This window comes from Juglans regia, chromosome 3 (genome assembly GCF_001411555.2).
Source record: "Juglans regia cultivar Chandler chromosome 3, Walnut 2.0, whole genome shotgun sequence".
In the NCBI taxonomy this organism is placed as follows: domain Eukaryota; kingdom Viridiplantae; phylum Streptophyta; class Magnoliopsida; order Fagales; family Juglandaceae; genus Juglans; species Juglans regia.
In genome coordinates, this window is record NC_049903.1 from 3,882,185 (window position 1) to 3,906,514 (window position 24,330).

Below are 24,330 nucleotides of genomic sequence, written 5' to 3' on the forward strand. Positions count from 1 at the left end.
AAAATTAGTGACCACTTTAAAAATGACATAAATATTTTCTTTTTGCGTCGCTCTAATTTCGATGCAAAAACTATAATAACTATTCGAATAACCGTTCGGCACCAACTGCTTCAAAAATTAGCGATCACTTTAAAATCCATGCAAATGTCTTATTGTTGCATCGATTTTCAAAGGGACGGAAATATTTTAGATGCAAAAAACTATTTTAATTTCTTGTAGTGATGATGAGCTTAGACCCTTAACATCAGAAAACAATTAGAAAATGCGAAGCACCGTTTATGCCTTTTGTTTTGGAATTCTGACGACTTATTTGAATGCTAAGTAATTAATATGAATTACTTAGATGCAAAAAACTATTTTAATTTCTTGTAGTGATGACGACTTGTTTTGGAATTCTGACGACTTATAAGGGCTTGTTTGGATTCACAAGTCATCTCAGCTCATCTCAACTCATCTCAACTCATCTCACTACTATTCATTACTATTCAGTAACTTTAACTCACAAATCTCACTACTATTCACAACTCATCTCATTACTATTCACAATCCATCTCAACTCATTTCAGCTCATCTCAAGTCATCTCAACTCATTTCATTAATGTCTTAACGATTTTCATGCATGAACAATGCTAGGGACGCAAAATAAAATTAAAAAGAAAAAAAAAACTTAAGTAATTTTTTTTATATTATTTTTTTAACACTTATAAATATTTAAAAAAAAAGTTACAATATTATTAAACAATATTTTCTTAATTACTAAAAAAAAAACCTATAAAAAAAAAGGAGCGGGAGCTCCCATTAGGATTCCTATCATTTTCCATCATGCATACAGGCCTTTTAAATACAATGGAAAATAATTTAACAAATTGGAGAAGGATAAATAAATGCCTATTTTGGCAAGTTTCTCCAATCATATATATTTAGACCCTAATTATTTAGATTGGGCTCCGTTCTTCCGGCTTCCAGCCCATCTTGTTCGGATGTGGGGATTCTTTTTTTTGTATCAATTCAATTTAAAATATGTTTAATTCAGCACTAAAATCCCATTTTGAATATAGTAACGATTTTATTTTATATCATCTCATTTTATTATTATAATTTTTTAAAATTTTTACATAAAATATAATAAACAATTCAATTTTCTTAAATTCTAAAATAATAATAATATTTTATTTTATTTTTAATTATTATTTAAAATTATCTCAGACTATCCTATCCGACCTAAATCTTACAACAAAAGAGTATGTTTCAACACTCGAGTTTGTCAACGCATTGAAAAAAAAAAGAAAAAAAAGAATTATGGAGTGGCAACTACTAGGCCGGGCGATCCAGCTATCCCTAACGGGCCTTAAGAGGATGGACTAGGCCGACATTTTGGGGAGGACGGGTCATCTTTCTGGGGGCTCAGACTGTAAAACCGCGCACAGCTCAGATTATAAACTAATTATTATTATTAATTGTAAAATCCAATCACAGCATAGTCTGATCCCTCCCATTCTTTCCGGTCTCCTTCGTTCTCTTCCTGTGTATATGTGCGAGTGATACGGTACCATTCCCGGTGCCGAAGAAATGGCTGTCTTGCTATCCACAGTTAAACTCCCTTCCATCACGGCCCAGCTGAGCTCGAAGAGTTTCAGCAGCAGCATCATACAAGAGCAACCAATTACAGATAGTCGTTTTTTAATAGGTAAAATTCTCTCTCTCTCTCTCTCTCTCTCTCTCCCCGTTTTCCTTCACTTTCTCCTGCTCTCCTCTACTTTAACTTAGACCCATACCCACTTTCCTATATCGTTATCTTTTTAATCAGGTTTGAGTATGGGGACAAACACAATACAGACCAAGAAAGTTTCGTTTATCAATCTAGCAGTAAAGCATAACCAAACAAGTATTGAAACAACCCAGAAAGTTAGTGGGAAAATTACGCTTAAAAAAGGCGGCAGGAACCCGGTTTTGAGCGAGGGAAGAGATGAGGATGAGAACTACGGGCCTATCTGTCCTGGTTGTGGAGTCTTTATGCAAGATAAGGACCCAAACCTTCCTGGGTTCTATAAACGAAGGTGTGTGGCTGAAACAGAATTTTCGGGGGGTGACGAGGGTATGGTGAGTGAGTTCCTAGCTTTGGATAATGAACATGATGAAGAAGAAGAAGAAGAAGAAGAAGAAGTGGAAGAGGGCTTTTTTAATGGCATTGAGGATGAGTTTGAGGCGAGTGATGAGGGAGAAGGTGATTTTGGAACGGCGGATGAGTTTGATTGGGATTCCGATGAGTGGGAAGCTAAGTTAAACGAGGAAGAGGATAAGTCGGATCTGGATGGATTTGCGCCGGCGGGGGTCGGTTATGGTAATATTAACGAGGATACAATCGAAAAGGCAAAGAAGAAGAAGGTGTCAAAAGCGGAGAAGAAGAGGATGGCTAGGGAGGTTCATAAAGAGAAAGAAGAGGTTACAGTGTGCGCTCGGTGTCATTCATTGAGGAATTATGGGCAAGTGAAGAACCAAACAGCCGAAAACTTGATACCCGATTTTGATTTTGATAGGTTGATCGCTACCCGGCTGATGAAACCCACTGGGAATGGCAATGCTACTATAGTGGTTATGGTTGTTGATTGTGTTGATTTTGATGGCTCTTTCCCTAAACGGGCGGCAAAATCATTGTTTAAGGCATTGGAAGGAGCCAAAGACGACCTCAAACTTAGCAAAAAGCCACCAAAACTTGTTCTTGTGGCTACAAAGGTTGATCTTCTTCCATCGCAAATTTCACCTGCCAGGTTAGATAGATGGGTTCGGCATCGTGCTAGGGCTGGAGGTGCACTCAAGCTAAGCGGCGTTTATTTGGTTAGTTCCCTTAAGGATATGGGTGTGAGGAATCTGTTGTCCTTCATCAAGAATTTGGCTGGTCCTCGAGGTAATGTGTGGGTAATTGGGGCTCAGAATGCAGGCAAGTCTACTCTAGTCAATGCATTGGCAAAGAAAGAAGGTGCAAAAGTTACAAAGCTCACGGAAGCTCCAGTCCCTGGAACAACTCTTGGCATCTTGAGAATTGGGGGGATTTTATCAGCCAAGGCTAAAATGTTTGACACACCTGGGCTTCTACATCCATATTTAATGTCCATGCGATTGGACCGTGAGGAGCAGAAAATGGTTGAAATAAGGAAGCAGCTACAACCTCGGACTTATAGAATGAAGGCAAGCTCTTTGTTACAGTAGCCGTAAATGTTCTGACATACACCTTCATAGATAGGCTTCTATGTTTAGATATGTTCTGATGTACTATATGCATATTTCAACTAAGTACTTATAGCGGTCTAGTGGATGAAACTTCTTGGAAGTGAAACAAATCGTTGAATGTTAAGAATCGGACATTTGAGTGTGCATTGTTTCAGTTGATATCCAAATGAGTTCATATTAGAATCAACTTATCATTGGATAAACATAAACTTGACCCATTTAAAATTTGGTCCTTTTGAAATCCCTGTTGTTTAATACTTATTAAAAAATAGATAAGTGTTAGGTCTACGCACACAAATTTTACACAAGGAAGTTTACAAACTGACATGATTTAATGTAATACGTTAGATCTACTTTACAATAAAAAGAGCTTTACAATCGGATGGATCACATTAAACCACGTCAATGTGTAAACTTCTTTGTGTAAGATATGTGTGTAGATCAAACATCTCTCTAAAAAAATACTCTTGTTGTTTAATAGCACTGTTAAATATATATAGGCTGTGATCACCGTTTGTAATTCGAGTGGGAAGCTAGAATCAGAATTCATCCCATCAGATTCTGATGTGCGATTGTCTAGTAATACATGAATCCTAGAACCAGCCGGAGGCATGTAGGGGGAAAAACATATTTCAGGGAAGCAAGGGAAAAGATAGATATTACATGTTGATGGTGGATATTCGTTTCTCTCTTCTTTCTCCTAGTATGTACATTGCTTCAAATGCTTTAACTATATTGAATGAGTTCCTGTTGTACAACAGTTGAATCAGCTGTGTTGGTAAATTCCATTTGTGTTTTAAGGTGGATGGGATCCATTTATCTTTGTGTACTGTCAGCTTTATTATCAATTAGTGTAGAATGTGCAATGTCTGTTGAACATAATAATTATATCAAAGTTATGATGCTATTGGATCTAATTGTCTTGGCATATTTAATATTTGCAGGCTGGCCAAGCCATACATGTTGGTGGTCTTACAAGGCTAGATCTTACTCAAGCTTCTGTGGAAACAATTTATGTCACAATTTGGGTTTCTCCAAATATTTCTCTACACTTTGGAAAGATAGAAAACGCAGATGAGATTTGGAGAAACCATGTCGGTGTTAGGTTGCAGGTAAAATTTTTTATCCAAACGGTACAACAACTAGCAGTATGACACATGTAGCGCAGCATATAGTTTCCCAAGCAGTATATGGCTCTGGTCTCCACTACAGAGCCAGCTTTCACAATTAAGCTTAGACCTTTATCACAAATGATAATTCTAAAACAGTTGTCTGAATTGTCTGTCTTGGCTCATCCAATGATGGCAGGCCATTTCACAGCACTTATGCAAGAAAAATCACAAACTATCTATTCTACAGATTGCCTTGTTTTATATACGACCTTTTTTTTTTCCCAAACTCTAGTCTCCTTGAAAGGTTATCTAGAGGCAAGTACATCTTAAAATATTGACATGTATTTATGCCTGCAATGAAACTAGGCCGTGTAAAATATTTTTTGGCTGTTTTTATCAGTTTCTTTTTTGCTGTTACTGGTGAAAAATTACTTTGGGGATCTTATGGATAAAACATTATTTTCCTTGGGGAAGAGGGACGAGTTGGCAGTTCTTTTTAGGTGATGGATTTTCACTTTGAGTGCCTTGGAAAACGAACTGCAATTACTTTCTCTAGACATTTTTTTCCAAAAAATGTGAGTGCTGTTCTTATAATTTGTATTGTTTGTATAACTACTTTATTTGGCCTTTTTCTGGTCTCAGCCTCCGATCGGCATGGAACGTGCTTCTGAATTAGGTGAATGGGAAGAGAGGGAAGTCAAAGTGTCCGGAAGAAGTTGGGATGTGAATAGTATTGACATTGCAGTGGCTGGTTTAGGATGGTTCTCTTTTGGTCTTAAAGGGGAAGCAACCTTGACATTGTGGACATATGATGGCATTGAAATAACCCTAAGAGAACCTTTGGTTCTTGACCGAGCGCCATTTCTTGAGAAGCCTGGGTTTTGGCTACCAAAGGCAGTAACTGATGGTGCTTCCAGCCAAACCAAAGTTCAAGTTCATAAAAAGAAAAGGCTTCAAGAAGTGAGTGCAGATTTCCTTTCAGATGCATCTGTTTGAAGAGAATAAAGAAAGAAAAAGAAAAGCACAATTGATATGATACTTTTCCAGTCAGTAACATAATCATGCTCCAGGCTTCCAAAATCTAGGCCATCGTTTTGATTAGGAAAAAATTTCTCCAGGCTTCCATTTTTTCAGGTTTTCGAGCATCCAGCTTTTTGTCAGATGGGTTGCAAGTATGTAATGTTTTCCACATTCATAGTAGCCAGTCTAAACGGTGCTCTTGTTCAACTGATGGACAGTGAAATCAAGTGTATTTTATATCAGTTTAACAATCATCGTTTTATAATTTCCTGGCGTTCATGAAATGATTGATAGGTTGGTGAAAAATAACAAATCAATAAATCGATGTCACGTATGGAGGTTATAGAAGGATGCTGGTTAAAATTATGATGAATAGACAGTAGTATTTCTTCTTGGCAAATGTAATGTGAATCTGCTCGGGAAAAAAAGAGCATGCAGAGCATGAGTCTTTGCTTCTTACGAGATAAATGCATTGTATATTAATTTTTTCTCGACTGATTTTCTCGAGAGAAATAGCCACTTGTGTTCATTTTGGAGATTCGTGCAAGTATGTAACTCAACTCATCCACGACCTAAAAGGAAATGTGAGAAAAAGGTAATCGTACTATAATAGACAACCCATCAGATCCCCAGCAGCTCATTCAAATGAAGGCATCTGATTCCGGGCACTTAGATTTGAAAAGATTTATTGGGAATCCAGAATTCTAGAATTGTTTTTTGTGAGAATCAGAATTCATTTGTTGGAAGACACCCATTCCGGGCACTTATATACAGCATCTTATTCATGCACAGCATCCAGCTAGATGGTATATATGGCTATATGTAGCTGGATCCAACACTTTTCGCAACCAGTTCAAATTAGGTTTGATCCATCCATGTGGATTGTTAGGAGCAAAAATTAGCTTGAGAATTCAAACACAATTGAAGAGCAGCAGGAAAAAAGAAGCTCCGTTTCGTGATAAACATAACCTCTTTTTTTCTTCTTTCGTTACAATTTCTACGTTTTTTTTTCACATTTTCTATTCCAAGAGAATTGTTGGTAAGCTTACAGTAAACCGTACAAAGAAACGAGAATGAACAAGGATGGACGAAAGAGTTGCAACCTTGCTCTATACAGAAGCTGCAGAAAGCGAAATGCGAAACATTACTTTGCTTGGATACTACATAAAGAACTACAAGAAGCTAATATCACATCAAGCTTGCTCCCTTTCAACGAGGCTGCTGGATGCGTCGGGGGCTGCATTTTGGGTTCACGTACTTGGCTGGCTTCTCTGAATACTTTGAACGTTGAACTGGGGACTTGGGACCTCCTCTTTCATCCAAAGATTTCAGACTTTTCACCAGTGCCTCAGCACTCATTCCAAAGCCTATCATTCCAAATCAAATATGGTGAAACAAGTCAATCAAATGCTCCAACAGGGTTTTTGAATATTACAAACTAGTTTCAACAGCTATGCTACAATATTTATTTGTGCACCTTTCTGTTCAAAAGACGGGCTATACATATCGAACTGAGTTTCAATATTCGAAAAATCTTCCCCATCATCAAATTCAAAAGTCTCCGGTAGCAAATCCACTAAATTGATGCCATCAAAATCATCCTCGGCATTGTCATAGAAACCATCCTCACCCTGATGCTGGCTGAGCCAATAGTCACGGTACCATGTGGAGGTTGTGACCAGCTGCCACCATTCCGGAGAGAAATCCTCCACTAGGCGGAAAGCAGCAGGAATGAAAAGAGGGGCGTTAGGGTTCAATGTTGACCTTCCTCCTGAAACCATTGCCATATTTTTCAATCACCTCCAAGCGTTCCTGTACTAAAGTCAGCAGAACATTGGTATAAATAAAATCAAGAAGCAGGGTCCATGACCAGAAAATAAAGCACTACAGGACTCAAGCCCTGCCTATCCTAAATATGAACGCAACTTTTATTTGCAGCTGTTCCTAACTAAAATCTCATATTCTTATTCGGGTAACAATTCATCACATACTGAAACCATTTTCCCCAAAACTGAAATCACTAAAAGTTATGAAAGAATCGGCTATAAGCGGGACAAATAATTCCTGAGGAAGCACAAAATCGATTCAATAGCAAATCAGATGAAAACTTAAAATTTTCACTATCAAATAGCATTCGCATCGAAGTTTGGAAAATCATCAGCTTAATAAGTTTTAAGACCCATAGAATATCAAAGATAACCAAATTTACCGTTGCCGTTGATCAGATAGGGTTCAAAAGCCACAATCTTTCCATCAGATCACTGAGCATGATGAGACGGAATACCAATAAAGAAAATATATTTATCTTTACAACATATTCGAAATTAGAAAACCGAAAACTCAGCCAGACCGAGAAAAAGAAATCAGTCATACCCGCAAACAAATTATCCAATTAAAATTTTCAAATTTATTAAATCGATCCAAACCGTCAAGGTTATGACAGTTCGTTTAGTCTCTGATAAAGAACGGAGATATTGAAACAAACAAAAAGGTAAAAGAGAGGAAGCTACAATTTCCAATTTTCCTTTATTTTCCTTTGCTTCTCGGAAACCAAACAGATCGTCAAAAGTTCCGTCACATCTTTCCATTAAGAAGACATAAAATACTCATATTTCTTTGCGCGGAACGAACAGAAACTGGAGGAGATCGTTTTTATTATTACCTTCAGACCGAAGAAAATATCTCTATCCCTCCCTTATCTTTCTTGAATTGAAGATTTTGTCGTCCAGCTAGCGAGACGTGCGACGCGTGAGCTATGAAGATAGACAGGCCGCTATTATATAGGGCGGGAGGTCCGAGCCTCGTTGGCTCGGAGTTACGCGTTTGAGGTTCGGATGATCCGAGCCAGCCCACTAATATGTACTATACGGCCTGCCCTGTAAGATGCCAGTCATCGTTTGCCACATGGATTTTTATTCATTATTGCTTTTGACCGAATGCAGTTCTGTTTATACAGCTCTACAATTATACAGAAAATGTGTTGAAAGATTAATATTAGAAAATGAATTACGCCCTTGTAAGTATCGTTATTTTTTTTTAAAAAAAAAGAGTAAAATATTATTAAAAATTAATTTTTTATATAAATTTTATATTTATTTAATATTTTAAAAAAATAAACAACCCTTATACATTCTATAATTTCAAATTTTAATAATGGAGTCATGAGCCATATATATGCGTTTAAGTTTATAATTATATTTAAAAAAAATTAAAATTATAATAATTTTTTTTAAAATAATTTTTTTCTCTTTTATTTTTATTTATTAATAAAATTATACACGCAATCTGTACTGAAAATTATAAATAGAATTTCTTGTATTGGAATCGAAAATTAAAACAGTAAAATAATATATATTTAAGAAAAGAATCGTAGGTGACGTGGCTGGATAATTGAACAAACAGTACACGTGCCACTTTGAAATGGTCCATGTTTTAAATACATTTAAAAAAGAAAAAAAAAAAGGAATGCGGGGCCCAAGGCATGCGATTAACACTGACTTTTGCGAGAATCGACGAGCGAAGAGAAATGATTTAATAAAATCAATGGCCAATGGGATATCGCCAAGTAGAGGGTCTTATCTTTGAGGAGGGGGAGGTGGTGGTGGGCCAGTGTTTAGGTCGTGAATGGGGCCGATAATGCGCGTAAATCACATGGAGTGTTGGTGGTCGGTGACTCGGTGGGGTTAAATATGAGAAATACTTAAGCAGGAATTACAAAAATATTTACAAATTAACGTCACCCAGTATTAGTTTATAAAATTATTTTTAATATAAAATAAATTTAACACATTAAATAAAATTATATCAATATATAAATTTATTTTTATATAATCTCGATATCTCTCCAAATATATTTAGGAGCATGAATGATGATACCACGTTATATAGATATCGATAATATCCTGCCTTCCAAAAGCCACACATCCCCCTAATCATACCTTCCCCTCATAATCATTCTTATGGCCTATATATGGGACCCACTTTCAAGGATTAATCGAAAATATTAAAAATATCACAATTATGTGTAAAAATAACATTTTTTTTCTTCATTTATTATTGTGTTTCTTTGTCATTAATATGTTAAGAATTTTAATTCGTATAAATCTTAACTTGTGCAAATTTCTTCATTAAAAATAATTTTTTATAATTTTTTTTAGAGATAAAATTAATCTTTAAAAATAAAAAATATATGTGCGAGACAGAGTAACAAAACATTGTTCTTCCTTTAAATTTTCTTGGAAAGTTCCTAGTTGACCCAATTGGACAGATGTGATGTGTCTTAATGAGGGTCGTTTTGCTTGTATTCACATGCCACGAAATTACCAGGAAACAACCAAATTGGATGAATGTTAACAAATATGAAGAGCACATATTCCAAGCCAAAACGACCGTTTCTATCTGGATTCTGGAGTAGTTTTACTTGTATTTACTCGAAACATACAAAATCTAAGAACTAAAAACGACATAACTTTCCCATAAAACCCAAGGGAATATCTTAGCTTCACCCTTTAGTCGGATTGAAAGTTAAATGAAATGATTTTAAATGAATTAAATAAAAAATTATTTAAAAAAATTATAATGATGAGATGAATTAAAATAATTTTTCGATTCAAACGGGTTATTTTTATTTTTTACTTTGAGTATGGGTGGCTTTTTATGATTTGTAACCCAAAAAGAATTGAGGGTTGTAAAATAAACATTTTAAGTATAGATGCAAGTTGGTGCAATTCCCAGTCAGACTGCACGATCGAACAATCAATCATAGACGTGTATATATTATGAATACTTACTATGAAATGTGACGTTGCCAAGTTTGTTGGCATCGAAAATGCCTCGTCCTTCTTGTTGACAAAACAAGAGGCCTGATTTTTGGATTTTTTGGCCAAAAACTGTTCAACTTGGGTATCCTTTTGGCTCCTCAAAGGATATTATGCATTTATATGTATTACGTGGCACGTATTAAAGAGATGGAGTTAAAAGAGTAATGTTAAAGTCGTCGTAGAGTGTATGAAGTGAATAAATATTATGTAATTATTTTAAAAAATAAGATTTATTATTAAAAAAAATTATTTTTTTATTTATTATTTTAAAAATAATTACATAATATTTATATACACGTGACTATCATTTCTCTTGATGATGATATGTCAGTACAGAGTGATAAGGCCAAAACTCTTGATGGGTTGCTCTGGCTGTCCATTTCAAAAAAGTCGCCCCTCCTCACAAATAATGTTCGTGGGAGGGATTTCTCCCTTTCATCCTTTTTCATCATTTATTTAATTTTTTTTAAATTTCTATTTTATGATTATAAATATTATTTTTATAAGATTAAATTTGGATAATAAATTAAAATAAAATAAATTAAGATGAAATTTAATAATTAAATAAAATATTAATAAAATATTATTATTTATTATTATTATTTAAAAATTTTAAAAAATTATTAGATTTTATATAAAAATTTTAATAATTAGATAAAATAAATTAAGAACTCCTCTCAATCCAAGCTTAATATTTTTCATTTAGCTTTCTTCTTACTATTTTCTACCTTTTTTTTTATGATTTTTTTGTTATTTTTATTTTAAAATTTGAATGGCAGATGCACTATTCTTCAATTGTAATTGATGCGTACGTATCCTACTCTCGAAGTCATCACCATCAAATATTTTAAAATCAAAAAATCCTTGACAATTGATTTCCATCGAGTCGTGACTGTCCCGGGCTATCAAGCACCACCTCTATCACTCATGACTCATGGCAGTCATGCACTGCAATGCAGCATCCTTCGTATTTTTTATTTTTTTTCCCTTTTGTTTGATCTCCTATTTTTTGGACGAATCTACTCTTGATATGTTGTTGTTGCCTGACCAGTGACCACATTTAAGCGTCACATGCACATCCATCGGTTTGGTTATCCGTAGATCCAACTCCTCCGCCACTACACCACCACTTTGGTCAGCGCGTGCGGCCATGCCTCAATACAGATGAACATGGGTGCCATGTTCCTCTATTTCCTGTAATATTTTTTTTATAAATGACAATACGTGACATGACCCACTAGCTTAACATGAATACGATATCAAATTAACGAGTTTATGTTTGATATAAATTGATTTAGATCAAAACGGATTGATCATTTAAGACATGATCAATAAACGGGTTAATCCACTTATCCAAAAATCAAACTATAATAATTTGTTTAAATTTTATTTGAAAATTATAATTTTATTACTATTAGATTGTAATATTGAGATTTCTTAATACTATAATATTTTTATTGTTGAAATTGTAATTATGGACTTATGTTCATATTTTTTATTATTTAGTTTGTAATATTAGTTTTATTATATGTTATAAAATATTGATATTTTTTATTAATATGTAGTCCTTTTTTTTAAAATATTGTAGCTACTAACAAATATATATTTTTATGTTAAATCTTGTTAATCAAATCAAATGAGTTATGCATGTTAGTTCAACTCATTTATATAAAATAGGTATAAATTAGTTGTGTCGTGTTGATTAATTTTTAATTAATTATTAAATTAATCAAAACGGGTGACACGACACGATTCATTATATAAATTGATCATATTAGGATTTGAATATCTAATCTGAATAATTTAACGGATCGGATTCAAATTAATCCATATAATCACGTATCCGTGACTTAACAGAATACGAATACTAATTACCACCCTTGGATCTTTTTTACGAGTGAGATTCCTCCTTAGTATATAATTTCGATTAAGCAAAATGAAGATGCATATCAAGCAGAGAAGTTTCAAGGGTTTTCGGCCCAATTCGACGTTAGCTTCCTTGTAAAAGGCTTTAGTCTTGGGCCTAATCAACATTAGCTACCCGGTTGTTCAAAAGTTCAAAAAACTAAAATAGGAGACAGCTTGAGAAATATATAAGCCAAAACAGAACAGAGATTAGTTCAGCATTGACAAGGCTCCAAAGTTCAAACAACATTGAATAAGCCTAAACAAGACAGCCTAAGCACCAACTACCCATAAAACAAAAGAGAAAAAAAAAGAACCCTTATTTTTTAAAGATTAATTCTACCTAAAATTATAAAATGCGTAAACGCTGTATAATCATTTTAAAAAAGAGTGATCCACTATTAAAAATTTAATTTTTTTTATATGAGTCCCATGTTTTATTTAAATTTTTCAAAATAATTACGTTACGATTACACAATAAGGGTGAAAACCGACCCATTCGACACGATTTTTGGACAAAATCGATGCCGACCGACCCTTAAGTTTTTGGAGAGAAAATCGGCCGAAACCAATCGATGGGGAGGAGAAACGCCAACACTAGCCAATGCTTCATTTTTGTGGTGGTTCACGGTCAGTTCTCAGACCGAGCTTCGTCTGAGAGAGTAGAGAGAGAGAGAGAGAGAGAGAGAGAGAGAGGATGAGAACTTAGACGTGAGGAAGAATACAGATTGATATCGAAACGACGCCAAAACCAAATGGCGTCTTTCTACTTATTTGTTTTAATACGTTATAAATAAAACGACATTGTTTTGTGTATTACCAAATGGCGTCGTTTCAATCGTATTTAAAACAAAACTATAGGATTAAACGACGCTGTTACACTTAAACTTAAGTAGAACGACGTCGTTTTGAGCATAGAGTATATAAAAAAAAAAAAAGTTAATTTATTTAGTTGACTGGTTCAGCGGTTGGAACCAGGTTCAATCTGACGTCGATATTGGTTTTTTCAATTTTGTACCGCACGCCGACCGATTCTTCATCGGTTTCGGCTGATTCCGAGCTCAACCGGCCGATCTAAGTCGGTCCGATTAGTTATCATGTTTGTTGTACAGTCTTATTATACAATTTACGATTGTAAATATATTTTATCTTTTTTAAATGATAGGGGTCGAGAATGATGCCCTACATTGTACCCATAATGTAAATACATTTTTTAAAATTTATTTTAAAAATACTTTTTTAAAAAATAAATTATTAATAATTCATTCCTTAACTATTAAATAAAAATAAAAAAAAAAACACAATATTGGTCAAAATAGGGACATCATTCTGGGTCCCCTATAATTTTCAAAAAGCAAAAGCCGAGTAGGGCCATACCTAAAGCTCTCTGCCATAATGAAGTGCCGTTTCTTCTTGAAAAAGTGAGGAGTTGAATGGAGTGTGTTTGTTTCTCACGCATGTATGGCATAAGTTTCATCGATGGGATAGCTGCTAGATATGAGTACTTGGCTATCTATCATCTATTCCCTTGACTACATAAGACACGTCGTGTAATTAAATGGATATTAACATCGTAATTAAAGTTGGAGCATTGCAATTCAAGTCTATTTTATTGGCAATAATGCTAAACTCATCAAGATTAGGTCCCGAGAGTGGTCTATTGACACTTTTTTTTTTTTTTTATTCAGTGGACTTTTCTTATGGAGTTTATATCTACAATTAATATATATCTTTATTTTTAAGCTATTAATTAAATTTTCATAATATCATTTAGGTATTTTTATATATTATCTTTTCTTTTGGAGTTTATTTCTTCAAATATATGTTTTATTGTTGTATGCTTGACTATCCGATTAATGTTACATATTGAATAAATGTTACAGGCTCTTCCTATATATTTCGTTTGCTCTAGATTCTAGAATTTAGACAAAAATGATCGTGATTCATTATAAATACATAATTTTTGTAATAGTCTCACAATCACTGTGATTTGACATTTACTTGTTAATTCGATGTAAAATGCCGAGAAAAAGAGTATTTAACAAGTTTACAGGATTAATAAAATAATAAAAATAATGTTAAATCCGTTTCACGCATATATCTTTACAAATAAGTCGTACAAAAGGAAGTATAGAAATTGACGTGAATTAATTAATTAATTTGAGTTACTCTATAATAAAAAGAGCTTTACTAATTAAAAAAAAAAAAGTCTTACAATATAATTAATACTGTACTAAATCTCTGTAAATTTAAACTTTATTTCATAATTGCTAAAGTCATTTAAATCAGTGATATAAGACCTGGTTTTTAAATGGAATAATCAGGTTCGTGCCCCCACTCTATATAAAAAAAGAACTTTCTTTCACAATCTTTTATAGGGCATGCATTTCTTGTTTTTTTCATTCTAAATGCAAATTGAAATGTTAGATCCTAATTTATTCATATGATAAATATTAAAGACATTGTTTCTCCATTTTCCTCGAAGCTCTCTATATTCTTTAAGAAAAATGATACTACATCAGTTCGTTAAATTATTAAATTATTTTTATTGTAAAGTAGATTTAATAGATAAGATAAAATTATATCAATTAATAATATTATTTGTGTATAAATTTTTTTAGATACAACAGTTAAAAAAAAAAAAAAAAAAACCCGAAGCAGGCAATAAGAATGGAACAAAACGCAACGTTTATCTCGTCCCTGAAATTCTCGCCCACGCACCCGCGAATCTGCTCGCTATTTGCTTCCAGATTTCCCGTCATGGCAGCCCTCTCCTCCATTTGGTACTCTCTCTCTCCCTCCCTCTCTCACACTACACACGGCCAAAACAAACGCAGTTACGCATGGCTATCTTTGATTTTGCCAAATCGAATTTCAATTTCTTCTCCGCTTTTATCTGTCTCTTACTGGTTTAATTTAACATTAAACAGGAAGGCACAATCATGAGGTAAAAATGAGAAGAAAGTGTAGGATTTGGTGGCCAAAGCAGCTGTCATCAAGTGAACCTCTATCTTCCAATTTCTTGTTCGGATGGTTTCTTTCTTCTTCTTCGGCCTCTCTTGACATTGTAGTAGCTTTCGCGAGCAGTGAAGTCCCTTCTTCACATAACCAGTCCGACCTCGAGGTATAGCACTCAAACGTTTGAATTATTCCCTCGCATATAGAACACGTTACTCTCGATCACATGCAATTTGTTCTTTAGATTTGTCAATTGGTTTTTATCTTTGTTCTGACATTGCGAAAGTGTAACTTAAAGAAACACTACCATCTTCGTATGCACCTACCACTGAGTGGCTTACTGTTTTAGCAAAGGGCGCCCTCCCTCGTGGTTGGGTTGTCATACGAAAAAACTTGTAGATCAATGTTGGCCATAAAATGCCAGATTACGTTTAAGAGTGACTGCTTAATTTATCTTTCCAACACTCGGCGATATAAAGCTGTTCAAGGCGCTGGTGCCACGCATTTCATTCTCGTTTTAATGAACATTAATGCCGTGCTTTGATATATGGGGGTTGTTTTGCATGAATTGATATTTAGGTATGTAACATCTCCAGAATGAAGGTTGCCTTTGTTCGGGGAACCATAGCGACTTCTTGAATCTTTTTATTTTTTAAGTTGGCTAGTTGAAACTTTTTGATCATGGCTAGTGAATTTACGGCCAGAATTTCTTTTTATCAGGGGATCCTACGTGAAACAAACGCGAACATGCCCAAGTTTCTACAGAAAAATTCAACACTCTCTATACTCGGCCAGCATGCTGTAGATCTTCACAGTACTGCCCATTTGTTGAGCTCTGGAACTACAGAAGATCAAAGGAATTCCTCAACTTGTGGCAATGCTTGTCTCCTGAACAATAGAGGGACATTTAGACAAGACTATGGACGATGGACTCGTGGGTGCCACAAACTTGATGGATCACTAGAGCAATGTACACAAGCTTCTATCGGAAACTGTAATTGGATCCTGCTGGCATATTACTCTCAGGAACAGTTCGGTGAAGAAATTTATTGGATTCCTAAATTACATCACATTCACTGGAATGGACAAGTAGTGTTTCAGTCTGATATCCACGTATGTAAGTCATAACGGCTTCTACTGTATGCTTTCTCCCCCTCCCTGCCTTTCTTCCACTGAATCTTAGTTGTTGGTTGTGATTCATCTCCTCTCTTTGCTTTGAACGATATAGGTAATATTCTATGAAACTCCCTCATATGGTGGTCACCATTTCTCACTGCATTTTTGGGATTCATCTGAGCAAGTGAAAGCTCCTTTGAAGAAACCCAAGTGGGTTGACGAGCTTCACCAAAAGCAGCCATTAGTTGATTTGGTAAAAAGATCTCAAGATTTCTTTTTGTGCATTTAGATCTTTTGCCTTGTTATTAATATTCATTTTCTATTCTTTATGTACAGGATACAGTAATTCTGGCAATTAACAGTGCTGCTGCCGCAAACATATTTTTCGAGAGACTTGTTGCTCCTGGGAGATCCCTTGCTCGGTTTTCCATTGTTTGCATGTATTCACTTCACGACTCTAATCCTGCATCCCAACTTCTTTCTTCTTCCATCCCACTTTGGTCTGCAATATTTGATGACCTATGTTGTGGCTTTTCAGGTTTATTACCTTCATGTGGCAAGTAATTGCAATATCCACGGCTTCGCTGTCAACTTTGTTTTATGTCATTCTTCAGCTTCTCCATAGCCTATTGAGCTATGGATTGCAATCATGGATTTATGTTACATTAGCAAAGATATTCGGGTCTACATGGATAATTACACGAATCCGCTGTTGTCAGATCTTGTATTGGCCAATCTTCCTTCAAGAAACTGGCCTGAGGTAAGATAAGGTTTTGCGACGAATATTTGAGAAATGTTGATTTGTACATTAGGTTTACTCGAGTTGATCATAAATAACTTATAAATATGAACTTAATGTTATGTTTACAACCATTTTGATTATCAATTGATTTCTGCAGTTCAATCTACGATCTGCTTAATTGTAAAAGGCCAGATGTAAGTCAAACAGAAGATGAGATAAATATAGACAAGGTTAAGACTATATATGGTTTTTATACTCAAGTTAAGCATCAGCTTCAACCTGGATGGGAAAAGCGGGGCCAAAGAGGAAAGAATCTCTAAGTTTTACTAATGTACTTAAATTCAATTAACTCTGAGGGGTAGCTCAGCTGGTCTGGCCTTGGGTTTGCTCCCCAATGGTCACTAGTTTGAGTCCCCTTAGGGCCACTGAAAGTTTACCTGGTCGTTAACTTCAGGGCCCCATGAGATTAATCGAGGTGCGCAAGCTGGCCTAGACACCCACGGTTATATAAAAAAAAAAAAAAAAATAGATGGTAGATTGAAATGTATCCCGCCTTGGGGTGATAATGGCCCAATATACTGACCAGGTTGTTATTTTAATCCTACGAGATCTTGAAGGAAATTTCTATGCTTTTCCTTCTTAATCCGGCTAACATTTTTTCTTTTTCTAATTAGGTGTTCCTCTTGTATGCACCATATGTACTTGGGCTAGACCTTTTTGCATTTTTAGATAAAATTTCTCAATTACTTAAAAATCAAGCTTATATTTTTCTTGTTTGTATTCATTGTTTGCAGTAGGTTCCTTTGTTTCTCAACTCATTAATTGGGGTTTTTAATTTGTAAGGTCTCTGTCATCCGTTGAATTTGCGGAGAAAGCTGCATTACATAAGCATTCCATCTGGTCAAGTATAGCTCTTGATGTTCTCTTGGGAAACTTTATTGGTTTGGCACTGTTATACAATGCTGAATCTGCTTGCTTGTGGATTATGAACTTTGCCAATGACATTACGAACAAGTTGTTGCGGTTAGGTTGCGTTTGGTTAATGGGAGTCCCTGCTGGTTTCAAGTTAAACACAGAACTGGCGGGAGTTCTTGGCATGATTTCTCTCAATGCAATCCAAATATGGTCTACCCTCTGGGGCTTTGTGGGTTTCCTTTCCATTCATATCATTAAAGGACTTGCAATATCAGGAATTCTTTTTGGGATGACGATTCCTGCTGCTTTGATCATAGACATACTTTTACTATCAGCTTTGCATGTGTCGTCACTTCATTGGTTGCTCTCACTAATATATTCGACGCAGATACAGGCATTAGCAGCTTTATGGCGCCTTTTCAGGTATCACCTTGTGACTCCATTTTCTTTGTTTCGTTTTTACAACTTTCAAAAGGTTCAAAACTCCACCAGGCTATTGTAACAGGCATGAACTTCTATTAAATCAATTAGAAGCATTAAAAAGACCAAAAAAGAAAAAAGATAAAAGAAGGTTGGCTATTAAGTTTACTTGCAGATGAGGTTAAAAAGTAGTGGTCATTAAGTTAAAAAGAGGATTTTCTCCTCGTCATGAATTTAAAAATGCTTGAGTTCTAATATGGAAGTGCTAGAGAGGGTTGGTCATTGCTATGTGAGAATAATTTTGATCCTGCACATCTCTGGTCATTCACATTTTGACAAGAGTGCTAACTTTAAGCGGTAATATTCTCCCAAAAGATGCAATTTTTGTTTCATATATCATTCAAGAGATCAACAAAGAGTGGATGTCCAGTTGCTATATGTTGTGCTCTGGATTAGGCCTGCTTTGATACATTCCAAGAGAAATGCCTTTAAGGGATTTACCGTGAGTTTTTAATGAAAGAACAATACACTTAGAAAATTAAGAGGGTGACTATCGAAGGTACTGGTATTGTGCACTTGGCTACATTTCAATAGTCTTTGGAGGCCGAAATATCTTTTTCTTTGCTTCATTGCTAGATTTAGAAGTCAAACGTTCATGAATTTTTCTAAATTCATCACCTCATATTTCAGTAGATGAATTGTTTTTTCCTTGTTCAAGTTGTTCATGCTATTGCTGATTCTTTTGCAGGGGTCGAAAGTGGAACCCTCTTCGTCAGAGATTAGATAGCTACGACTACACTGTGAAGCAGCATGTTGTTGGATCTCTTCTGTTTACACTGCTCTTACTTCTATTACCAACAACTTCTGTTTTCTACATCTTCTTTAGTATTGTGAACACAACCATTAGCCTTTTCTGTATATTGATTGAAGTCATTATCTCTTTTATTTATGCTACACCTTCTATCAAAATTTTCCTTTGGTTGGTGAGGCAAAGAAGATTTCCGTCTGGGATATGGTTTGAAATTGTATCTTGTCAGAGTAATCTAATCAATTCTTCATCTGCGAATCTTCAGAGGAATCAAAGTGGAGAGAAATCTAGCATTCTGGTTTCACTTCTCCACAGCAACTTCTTAAGTATAGGTGAGGCCTTTGGCTATATTGTTTATGATACATTTGCCAAAGAAACATACTTGCAGGCACGCTACATACACATACATGTATACAAGTTTATATTTTATGATTTTATCTCCCTCAAATATTTTTTTGAAATATTGTGTCTCCCTCACACACAGCTATGAATGTGGTATTTTTTGTGCTAATTATAACTGGATAATATATTGCAGGAGAACTGGTCTTGCCTCATTATGTAAACATATTTTCTGGGGTTTCTGGGTCTTTTGTAGCAAAAGCAATTCACGGTGTCCTGACTGGGAAAAGGTACGTCTCCTATGTCTATGTACCCATCTATCTGTCATTTCATAGCTACGAAGATTCGAACTTAGTTCCACTCTCTCTCTTGCACATTTATATTTCTTCCAGGGTTGCATATAAATTGGGTACAGCTCTTCCTTCGCCATTGCCATGGATGTTCATCCCCTACAAAGAGTATTGGTATCTCTGCTATGATTCAATTCTTGCGTGCAGCAGAACATGACTGCCTTGTGTGCCATTTTGGCAAACCTTAGGCAATGAACATGCAGCAGAAAGTGTGCATATGGTTCCAAAAAATTCAATTTTATTCTCTTCATCCGGACTTTACCAAGAAAGATTACTATTTTTGGGGCGAACAGGTTGATAGCAGAACTTCACCGACTCAATTCCACTTAATTTGATTTAAATTCTTCCCCTCTCAACTTTTGCTGCTCCCGTTGCACTGTGAATTTTGTGTGCTCGCAGGTTTGTCCATTCTTGATTTAATTCTTGGCTTGTTAAAGGAATGAGTGAGTCGGAGAATATTGGATATTTTCTAGGTTGATTATGCATTTGTTGGAGCCTTTTTTGACTTATTTAGGATGAATACTTGACTGTTATAATACGTTTAGGTTCCCTTCTCTAACATTTATCACATATTGTACTTGTAACCAAAACGTATTACTGCGATTGCTTCTTCATAATTGCATCATATCATGACTCCATAACCAAGCAACTGCGAAGATTTATAAATGATTGAATGACAATAGAGTGTTCCCCTCCCCTCTTCTCGTTTAAATTTGTTAGAAAAAAGGTGAAGGGGAAAGCCTAGAATTTGGCACCCTTTATTTTGGCTGGCGTGATCTTATTATTAATCTTCTATATCCTTGGAGAGTCCCTCATAGAGACTTGAAAGCATGACTTTTCATCTACCAAGCCATTTAAATACAAGACTCTTGTCACTAAGCCAATACCCTTAGTGGTCACAGCTTATTTGTTTGGTCCACCAAATTCGTTTACATTTTTACCTTTCAGGAACATTCGGCCTAGTCTAGTCATTCCAAACATTTCGAGGGAATAAATGGCTAGGAAATGGCCATTTCTATGGAGTTCCTCAAACTGTTCTCACATTTAGAAGAATCCACCTAATAAGATAAAACCCTATCTTATCTATAGACCATGTGGCTGCACCATAGGTGTTGGGTAAGGTAAACTTGATCCACATGTCGCATGCTTATTTTTTTTTCATGTATCTATCAAGCTATATAATCATGCAAATTTATTGTGCCAAAACGACTCCACTCTAAATTTTAATTACTCAAAACTTCATTGAGTGGTGTGGGGGTTCATGAGCTATACTTACTTTAACTTGAAAAACGAAAGAAAAAAGAAAATAAAACTCCTTTTCTTAATCAACATTCACAGAATCATTGAAAATACAAAGAAAAAAACATAGATCACGAGAGGAAACGCTAACCCAGCCAACTGTACCTAATTCAAATGGTTGAGATGGCCGGCAAAGCACTTTCTTTCTCTATCTCTCTGTTTCTCTTTTCGTATGTTTCCAAGATTACAAAAGGAAGTCTAAAGATAACAACAAATAACTTAGTTCACGGGAATGGAATAGACTAAGTTGAAAGGACTCTTACATTGCTCAACTGCCTCTAATGAAGACAAATCAGAAAGGGTACTGAGAAATGAATGTATGATTTCTCTTTATATCTTCTCTCTCTGTAGTAAGGTGTGTATAGAGAGAGGGGCATTGGAAACTTTATAGGACATGTGAAGGCACATGTGAAGCAGTCTCACATATAACTTTCAAGCTACCCATGTCACATGGTTTCTGTTTTGTTTTAAAAGAAACATGACCGATTTAGCCTTCCTCGATATAAAAGACATGATAGTTTGTTTGATCTCTCTCTCTCTCTCTCTCTCTCACCTATTAGTAATGAAAGTAACATGATAACAATTAACAAACCAAGGAGACTATAATATATTTTCAATGGGATTGCAAAAATTACTAAATCCACAAAAACCAGCACATGCACCAATCGAAAGAATTCCTCAAATGGATTTTCTTCCATGCATGTTCATATTTCCTTTTCCATATGACAGTTAGAAAGGCAGCATATATACTTAAAGAGTTTAAGGTGTTGCATATATAATAGTAATAAAGTAGACTTACATATTATGCTATAAATTAAATACCACATCCTCAACGTTGTATAAAAGCAATGAAAAAAAGGTGATGTGCAGTGGTGAAACCAGCAATTGTATCAAGGGGGGTCAACTTTTTTACTGTGTGACACATTTATGTAAAGAGTAATACTAGATACAGTCTTACGATGTGTAAGTTCTACGCACTTTTTTTAAAAAAAATAGAGTCTACTATTAAAAAATTATCTTTTTCATGTAAGAATTACATACTTTTTTCAAAGGAAGTGGGTGGAGCTTCCACATCTTAGGAATGCAAACATCATTTCTCTTACGTAAATTAAAAAGAGATTGAAAAATCATAAAAACATAACTACAAATTATTTTTCATATAGATCATCGACCTTAAATAGTTTTTCTTGTATTTCCATTTTAGATTCCATGTTAAGAAGCCCAATATTGCATAACAAAAAATTGTAGGATCCTTATTAATAAGTTTATTATTTCTCCTAAACTTAGTCTTAATTTTAAATTTAGAGAGGTCGCATCCTTAAAAAGAGATAATATATAGAAACTAAACAAAATTTTGGGACTATATATAAGAAAAAAAAAAATTGGAGAGACATTTCTAGGTATATTGAAATTTTAGAAAATTTTAGATAGCATACGAAGATTATAATTTTTTTGGGGGGCATTTTCTATATTTATAGAATTATGTATAAAATTTAAGGGGTATTTTATGTTACGTGGGTCCGCCACTTTGATGTAAATGTAGTACATAGAATTTTGGTCGATTAAACTACATCGCTATCGAGGCCGGGGCAAGTTTGGTAGCTCCATCGCTGTATATAGCAATTTTGTCCCTTGCAACACTTCTTGTCATTTCCCAATTTCCATATGCATGTGAAATAGATCAAATAGTCCAAATCTAGAACTGTAGCGAGCGAACTGCCTATAAAATACCCCTTATAACGTCCTTGACAGCCACCCATCTTCACATGATCTCATACCTCTCTCTCTCTACAATGGCAAAGAAGATTTGCGTTCTAATGTTCTCTGTAATTATGATGCTGCATTTACTAGTAGAGAACCATGTAAGCCTACAATCTTAGAGCTCTCTGTCTGCATGCATGTCTCCCATTATATGTTGTCACTTCGACTAGTAAGGAGGCATTTCTGCCAGAATTTAGTAGTTTCTTTGTTTGCTTTACCTTTTTGCAGCACTTTTCTCCTTGATTTGAGACCTAAAGTAGAAACATCGTAGTCAAGTTATATCCCATGCCCCTCCGTCCCGCTGCTCATCCATCTTACAAGAAAGTAGAATAAAAGGTCATTTGTCATTCTCTCTGGTGGGCTGCTGGTGCATGCCTTGCTAAGCTGTTTTTGCAAAATTACTTTGGGACTACAGTTGTTTTTTGTTTTTGTTTGGTGACCAAACTAGAAGGAAGAATGACCCAGCACATGAGCCTTTAGGTGACAGGACTATCATAAGGTGACAACTTGGGCGCCTTTGCCCATTTCCTGAGCAAAATGGATGGTCCCATAAAACCATATAAGAGGGTGTTTGGGGTACTGTTCTCTGAATTCAGAAATAAGTACTACTGTAGAAACTCCATCTAATTTCCATACGAAGTCGACAATTTTGGAGCCCTAGCTCTTCATCAGAGATTTACCATCACCATTAAAATCTATGAAAGTACCTTGCATTTATACAAGATTTCCCTTCTTTGGGTCTCTACTGTGATATCATTGCATAATTAGGAGGTTTGTTTCAGCATATTTGCTAAGAATGTTTCTTGAATCCTTGATAATGATTTAGGCGATCGAGACTGAGGCTCCAACACCACAGCCCCAACAAAATGGCCAATTTCCAACGGTGAGATTTGTAATTAATGGACATTCATCTATTAAATTTACAGACAAATGTACATAATGTCGACCAAACTGATCTGATGTTTTTGTTTTCGTTGAAATTCAGTATGGTATCACCCAAGGCAGCCTTCAACCACAAGGTAAGGGCAGCTTAACCAAACATTGACAGAACATCACAACAACAACATCGTTGCAAGTTTTCCAAATCAAATTTCTCCAACTCCGATAACCATATAATAATCAATCTTGTGAAACAATTATATATGTTTTATTCTTTAATTTTTTCTAGTATAAATATGAATACGATTGTGGGGGGGACTTGCATGCAGAATGTGGTCCACGTTGCACACAAAGATGCTCAAAAACAGCGTTCAAGAAGCCATGCATGTTCTTCTGTCAAAAGTGCTGTGCCAAGTGCTTGTGTGTCCCTCCTGGAACTTATGGGAACAAGGAATTCTGCCCTTGCTACAACAATTGGAAGACCAAGAGAGGAGGACCCAAATGCCCTTGATCCTTTCTTTCATGAATCCTCCATTCAAATATCTGAACAGATTGTATCTAAGATCGTTGTTATCTAGAGACTAAAGATCGAGCAGTGTACTGTTGTTTTATTTTTTCAAAAAATAAAATAACATCTGGTATGATGGCGTTCCAGTAA

General features: G+C 35.2%; 4 protein-coding genes across 6 annotated transcripts; 3 read left to right on the forward strand and 1 right to left on the reverse strand.

The window, feature by feature from the left end:
* The first annotated feature begins 1,465 nt into the window (after positions 1–1,465).
* On the forward strand, positions 1,466–5,625 carry LOC108988405 (GTP-binding protein BRASSINAZOLE INSENSITIVE PALE GREEN 2, chloroplastic). The gene is made up of 4 exons (XM_018961660.2): positions 1,466–1,687; positions 1,808–3,186; positions 4,173–4,340; positions 4,983–5,625. Exons 1-4 carry the CDS (start codon positions 1,570–1,572, stop codon positions 5,334–5,336), a joined length of 2,019 nt encoding a protein of 672 aa, XP_018817205.2. The 5' UTR covers positions 1,466–1,569; the 3' UTR covers positions 5,337–5,625.
* A 662-nt stretch (positions 5,626–6,287) lies between these two features.
* LOC108988406 (protein EARLY RESPONSIVE TO DEHYDRATION 15) lies at positions 6,288–8,128 on the reverse strand. 3 transcript variants are annotated; one of them, XM_018961661.2, is made up of 3 exons: positions 8,023–8,128; positions 6,838–7,172; positions 6,288–6,727 (listed from the first exon to the last, which is right to left on the reverse strand). In XM_018961661.2, exons 2-3 carry the CDS (start codon positions 7,145–7,147, stop codon positions 6,570–6,572), a joined length of 468 nt encoding a protein of 155 aa, XP_018817206.2. In that variant the 5' UTR covers positions 7,148–7,172; positions 8,023–8,128; the 3' UTR covers positions 6,288–6,569. The 3 variants fall into 3 exon arrangements, with proteins under 3 accessions (XP_018817206.2, XP_018817207.2, XP_018817208.2); XM_018961662.2 differs by having other exon boundaries at positions 6,838–7,177; positions 8,023–8,125; XM_018961663.2 differs by lacking the exon at positions 8,023–8,128 and adding an exon at positions 7,871–8,008 and having other exon boundaries at positions 6,838–7,177.
* Positions 8,129–14,789: 6,661 nt separating this feature from the next.
* Positions 14,790–20,358, forward strand: LOC108988411 (N-acetylglucosaminyl-phosphatidylinositol biosynthetic protein gpi1). Its single transcript, XM_018961676.2, has 10 exons — positions 14,790–14,868; positions 15,016–15,209; positions 15,764–16,156; positions 16,272–16,412; positions 16,496–16,599; positions 16,698–16,919; positions 17,745–18,239; positions 18,985–19,376; positions 19,580–19,673; positions 19,776–20,358. Exons 2-10 carry the CDS (start codon positions 15,039–15,041, stop codon positions 19,888–19,890), a joined length of 2,127 nt encoding a protein of 708 aa, XP_018817221.1. The 5' UTR covers positions 14,790–14,868; positions 15,016–15,038; the 3' UTR covers positions 19,891–20,358.
* Positions 20,359–22,767: 2,409 nt separating this feature from the next.
* On the forward strand, positions 22,768–24,330 carry LOC108988383 (protein GAST1). The gene is made up of 4 exons (XM_018961632.2): positions 22,768–22,894; positions 23,620–23,676; positions 23,779–23,812; positions 24,002–24,330. Exons 1-4 carry the CDS (start codon positions 22,799–22,801, stop codon positions 24,181–24,183), a joined length of 369 nt encoding a protein of 122 aa, XP_018817177.1. The 5' UTR covers positions 22,768–22,798; the 3' UTR covers positions 24,184–24,330.

Excerpts from the sequence above, each read along its gene's own strand:
- LOC108988405 (XM_018961660.2), top strand. The coding sequence starts at position 1,570 with ATGGCTGTCTTGCTATCCACAGTTAAACTCCCTTCCATCACGGCCCAG. Across the intron at positions 1,688-1,807 it reads AGATAGTCGTTTTTTAATAG|GTTTGAGTATGGGGACAAAC; the intron begins GTAAAATTCTCT and ends CTTTTTAATCAG. Across the intron at positions 4,341-4,982 it reads ATGTCGGTGTTAGGTTGCAG|CCTCCGATCGGCATGGAACG; the intron begins GTAAAATTTTTT and ends TTCTGGTCTCAG.
- LOC108988406 (XM_018961661.2), bottom strand. The coding sequence starts at position 7,147 with ATGGCAATGGTTTCAGGAGGAAGGTCAACATTGAACCCTAACGCCCCT. Across the intron at positions 6,728-6,837 it reads CCCGTCTTTTGAACAGAAAG|GCTTTGGAATGAGTGCTGAG; the intron begins GTGCACAAATAA and ends TTGGAATGATAG.
- LOC108988411 (XM_018961676.2), top strand. The coding sequence starts at position 15,039 with ATGAGAAGAAAGTGTAGGATTTGGTGGCCAAAGCAGCTGTCATCAAGT. Across the intron at positions 15,210-15,763 it reads ATAACCAGTCCGACCTCGAG|GGGATCCTACGTGAAACAAA; the intron begins GTATAGCACTCA and ends TCTTTTTATCAG. Across the intron at positions 19,674-19,775 it reads GGTGTCCTGACTGGGAAAAG|GGTTGCATATAAATTGGGTA; the intron begins GTACGTCTCCTA and ends TATTTCTTCCAG.
- LOC108988383 (XM_018961632.2), top strand. The coding sequence starts at position 22,799 with ATGATCTCATACCTCTCTCTCTCTACAATGGCAAAGAAGATTTGCGTT. Across the intron at positions 23,677-23,778 it reads AAAATGGCCAATTTCCAACG|TATGGTATCACCCAAGGCAG; the intron begins GTGAGATTTGTA and ends GTTGAAATTCAG. Across the intron at positions 23,813-24,001 it reads AGGCAGCCTTCAACCACAAG|AATGTGGTCCACGTTGCACA; the intron begins GTAAGGGCAGCT and ends ACTTGCATGCAG.